General features: G+C 35.7%; 2 protein-coding genes across 3 annotated transcripts in view; one reads left to right on the plus strand and one right to left on the minus strand.

Annotated features, from left to right (window-relative positions):
- LOC109821718 (upstream activation factor subunit spp27-like) overlaps nucleotides 1–2,127 on the plus strand; it is a 3,835-nt gene extending 1,708 nt beyond the window's left edge. Inside the window, exon 2 of the mRNA XM_020387882.1 lies at nucleotides 1,765–2,127. Coding sequence (XP_020243471.1) covers nucleotides 1,765–1,881 — 117 coding nt within the window. The 3' untranslated portion in view covers nucleotides 1,882–2,127. The remainder of the gene's footprint in view (nucleotides 1–1,764) is intronic.
- Nucleotides 2,218–3,400, minus strand: LOC109821708. 2 transcript variants are annotated; one of them, XR_002241982.1, is made up of 3 exons: nucleotides 3,252–3,400; nucleotides 2,711–2,890; nucleotides 2,218–2,601 (listed from the first exon to the last, which is right to left on the minus strand). XR_002241982.1 is itself a non-coding variant. In XM_020387874.1 (3 exons), exons 1-3 carry the CDS (start codon nucleotides 3,342–3,344, stop codon nucleotides 2,340–2,342), a joined length of 531 nt encoding a protein of 176 aa, XP_020243463.1. In that variant the 5' UTR covers nucleotides 3,345–3,396; the 3' UTR covers nucleotides 2,218–2,339. The 2 variants fall into 2 exon arrangements, 1 of the variants encoding a protein (XP_020243463.1); XM_020387874.1 differs by having other exon boundaries at nucleotides 2,715–2,890; nucleotides 3,252–3,396.

A 4,334-nucleotide genomic window follows, 5' to 3' on the forward strand; every position in this document is an offset into this window, starting at 1 on the left:
AGTGAATGAGAAAATTATGATGTCTTGTGCGTATACGCTAAAAGACACAAATAGAAATGAATTTATTCGTAGGAGGTTAGATATTTATCCTATTGAGAATAAAATGAGAGGATAAATTGAAATGGTTTCGTCATGTACAATAGAGGTCACTAAATGAGTCAGTTAAGAGAATGGATGATATTATAGCTAATGGATTAACGACTTAATGAATTGAATTGAAAGCAATTAAGATAGATATAATAACAATTAACTTAAAGGAGGAGGAGGAGAAGATCCATAGTAGTACTGAATGGACGAATAAGATTCATGTAGACGGCCTTTAAATTTTTAGAAATGGTAGGTCTGAAGTTCTCATTTCTTTGAAGTAAGTGAATTACTTATTTTTAATATCAAAATAAAAAGTCCCATTTCGAGTTGTCCCCTTTTCTAATAAGTTCGCTGTTGACATTCACTTTTTAGAAAATTGATTGATAATCTCTCTTTTTTTCATTTTCTTCTTTCCATTTCAAAAGTAAGAGTCCAATTGGAGTTTTGGTTGGTTGGAGATATTGTAGTAGCAAGTGATCTTATGGGGATAATCCTTCAGTTTTTGCTGTTTGCTTTTCTTCAAATATGTTGTTATGGGCATATAATATGTCTGTATTGAACATTTTCTTGAAATAAGAGGTTCAGTAATTAATGGATTTTTGGTGATATTATAATAGTTATAGATGGGCAGCTATCTACTCCAATTTTATGTGGATTTGCATATTAATTTCTATGTAATGTCATCTTGAAGAATTACTGAGAGTAAAAAATGGTTGTAGGAATAAAAGGTGAATATGAAGGCTTGGAGTCTATCATAATCTACCTTATTACTTCAGTTTGTGTAAACTATACTATGGACTAGCATTATATTGGTGTATGCATATACGATTGTATGATTGCAGTAATGACGATAAACATTGTATCACCTTGAAAAATTGTAACTGCTGAGAAAACGGTGAGGCGTATTTATGGTGTAAAATTGACGTTTCTTAAAAAAATCCAATCGAAATATTGCTTTCAGTATTGTGCTCTAGTTTTTGGCAATCTCTAATGTTTATATGTTTAGGATTTCGATTGCAACTCCAAGTTTTGTGCGTTATTGTTCAAATTTTTTATTTTAAATTGAGGGCAGATCACTTATAATTTTTTAACAATTTGATGTGGCACTCCTTAGTTAGATCTTGTATTAGTTCAAGGGCATATTTGTTGTCAGTTTTACATGTTCTGTTTAGATGCGGGAACGTTAGCTATAGTGTGGATATCGAGTATTGGTATGTTTTTAACTTTTTAGTAGAACTGGAGGTATATTTTGAAACATTTCCTCAACATGATATACTAGTCAGTCATGTAACTGCAGTACTGATTAGGTCTATGGTATAAACAGTTCAAGCTTTAATAATTTGCATGATATGATCCGGTTATCTAAAATTCAACACCTATTCCAAACTTGGCCTGTACTTCTTTTCTCTCTTTATCTTTATTTGTTTTGATGATTGAAATTGGGATGATTTTTCATCCAAAATAAAAGAAAAATCTTCAGCCCTTGTAGACCAAGGATACACTTTGTATTGAAGACTGGATAGTTATGATGGGGTTACGCCTGATGATCATGTACCCAAAGTATTGAAAACTACGTATGCCTAAACTGTTTCCTTAGTTTGTGCCAGAAATATTTTTATTTGAATCATTGACCTTTTAAGTTAATCCTGCTCTAATTCAATGTCTTTGAGAGTGCAGAACCCAGCGAACAAGAGGGAAATTCGCTGCGATGATAAGCTGAAGTCCATCTTTGATGGGAAAGAGACAGTTGGGATGATGGAAATTGCAGGTTTGCTGAAGCCTCATTTCCTTTGAATGGAACTGATTTTATGACAGAAAGCTGATGCATCCAGGATTTGGTTGGTGCTTTTTGTTCAGCTACTTTAATGTTCTCGGAAGTGAACTTATGGCGTTGGATCTGTTGATATATTGTATCAACCTGTAGAAAAGACCTATTTAGTCCGTGGTTTTCTCTTACTGTGATGCCTTTGCATTTTATTAATATCCCTTCGTATTTAAAGCAAGGATTTTAGATGATTAATGATGGGTTTTCTTTGTGTAGGAGGAAGAAATGAGTTGCTTTGTTTATTTTCTTACTAACTTTTTTATTTCTTACTATTCTGTTTGCAGAACTGAAAGCTTGTGGGATACTTGACAAAGAGAATTCTCATATTTAATTTAGATTCGTTTATGTAATACTCGACACACAAACAGCTTCTGTTCTGTGGCTGTACACAATTAAATTTCAAAATACAAAACAATCCATCATAGTCTCAGACTTCTCCCTGCTTCTGCTCATCAACTTTTTCGTCGTCTTCTCCTGAGCAGCACTGAGTTTGGATTGATTGCCTCGTCGAACTGCACATCGAGCTTAAATTCATCACGAGATTCACAACGATCAGCGCAGCAGCGCCCAGGTACTCGCCCGTGCGAATGACGTAGCAGTTTCCATCCATCCACCCCTGCCCATACCGCTGCCAATTGTTCATGCTCGATCCGGTCGCCAGCAATATCATTGCCAAGATAAAACATATCCTACACACAAAACACGACATTGCCTTTCATCCGTTTTATACACGTCGCATACATTTGGACATATTTGAGCAGGATTATCTACAGATTTCTAAATGTTACCGGTACATACCTACCAAGAGAAAACAATCATAATGGTTTGACATTTGTTGATTGAGAACCCACCAAGCATCCAGACAAAGGCTCTGAGCATCTGAGAAACCGAGATGCAGATCAACGCCGCGAGCCCCAGTACAAATGCAGGAGTTCTAGGTAGAGAGCAGAACTTCCCGTCCAATTTCATGTCATTCATCTTCAATTATCATTCCAAGTATATAGATAAGTGTTTGATGACAAGTCCAATTTAGGGTAGCTGCAAACACCCCTTAAGTAATACCCCGTAAATTTATTAGTTTGTTAGCGCTTTCATCATCTAAATTCTAGACAGCATCAGATGTCACGTGAGAATCACGCATTTTGCTTCCATTTAACGGGGAAAAAGACTAAATTATCTTAGAAAGAAATAACATTATGCAAGTTTCAAGTGCTAATAAAAAAAAAAAGTTAAATCGAGGTAAGAAATGACCGCATCATTACAATACAAGATACAAGAGGTGTGTCTGCAATTAATCCTTCTGAATACCGACAGATTTAAAAACCATGACAATCCTCACCTTGGCCTTCTTGAACTCGGCTGCAACGCTGCAGGACGAGGCGGCCAGGTCGAGGGCCGCAGCAGCAACGGACGCCATTGCCCATTTCTCCATTGAGCCTGCGGCTGAAGTCTTTGAGCTTTTGCTTTCTCTCTTTAATCGAGGATGCTATTACTTGAAGCTAAGTTTATGAGGGAAGGAAAGGGACAGGTTAACCAGAATGTTGATTTTATGTTGGAATAATTTCGGTTGGACCTGACCCAAAGAGTAGGCCAACTGCATCAGGGTTCAGACTTGGGATGGCATGTGACATGTCTCAATTTAGATATGATTAAGAGAGAAGTTATGATGATCAATTGTTTAGGCATTTTGAGGGGCATCATCAGTTGGATAACATAACATAGGATTACAAAAATGATTGAAGTACTTTATCTACAATCTTATCACCCATATTCAAATGTGATACGCGTAGTTTAATATGCAAACTACATCATCAGTTGTTTAGGCATGCCTCAATTTAGATATGATTAAGAGAGAAGTTATGATGATCAATTGTTTAGGCATTTTGAGGGGCATCATCAGTTGGATAACATAACATAGGATTACAAAAATGATTGAAGTACTTTATCTACAATCTTATCACCCATATTCAAATGTGATACGCGTAGTTTAACGAGACTACGAGCGAAAACTAGAAGAATAAAAGATCTCAGAAGACTTGCTTACAGATTGAGAACACAAGAGTGATGTCAAAATGCAAATCTCACCCAAAGAAGTCATAAATTTGTAGTGCTATGGCACCGTCGAGTTTTAATTTTAACAATTTGAATCAACACTTTCTTATTTACGTTTGAAACGCTATCATGAAACTTTTAGACACAATTCATTAAATTACCTCGAACTTTACGTTATTATCGAATAGCTAAGGTGAGCCTACTGCTTTCAGAGTTCGTATATTTTCTCTAATAAAAACGCTATATGGTAATTTTGTGCAAAATCCCTAACCTCTTTGTGAAATTTAACCAAGCAATAATATCATGGATAACATTCTTTTTTTTCTCTCCCCTAATTTGAAATAATTGTTGTGCGCCGCGGAAGCCCAAA

The sequence above is a fragment of the Asparagus officinalis genome, chromosome 1, assembly GCF_001876935.1.
Source record: "Asparagus officinalis chromosome 1, Aspof.V1, whole genome shotgun sequence".
Lineage (NCBI taxonomy): Eukaryota > Viridiplantae > Streptophyta > Magnoliopsida > Asparagales > Asparagaceae > Asparagus > Asparagus officinalis.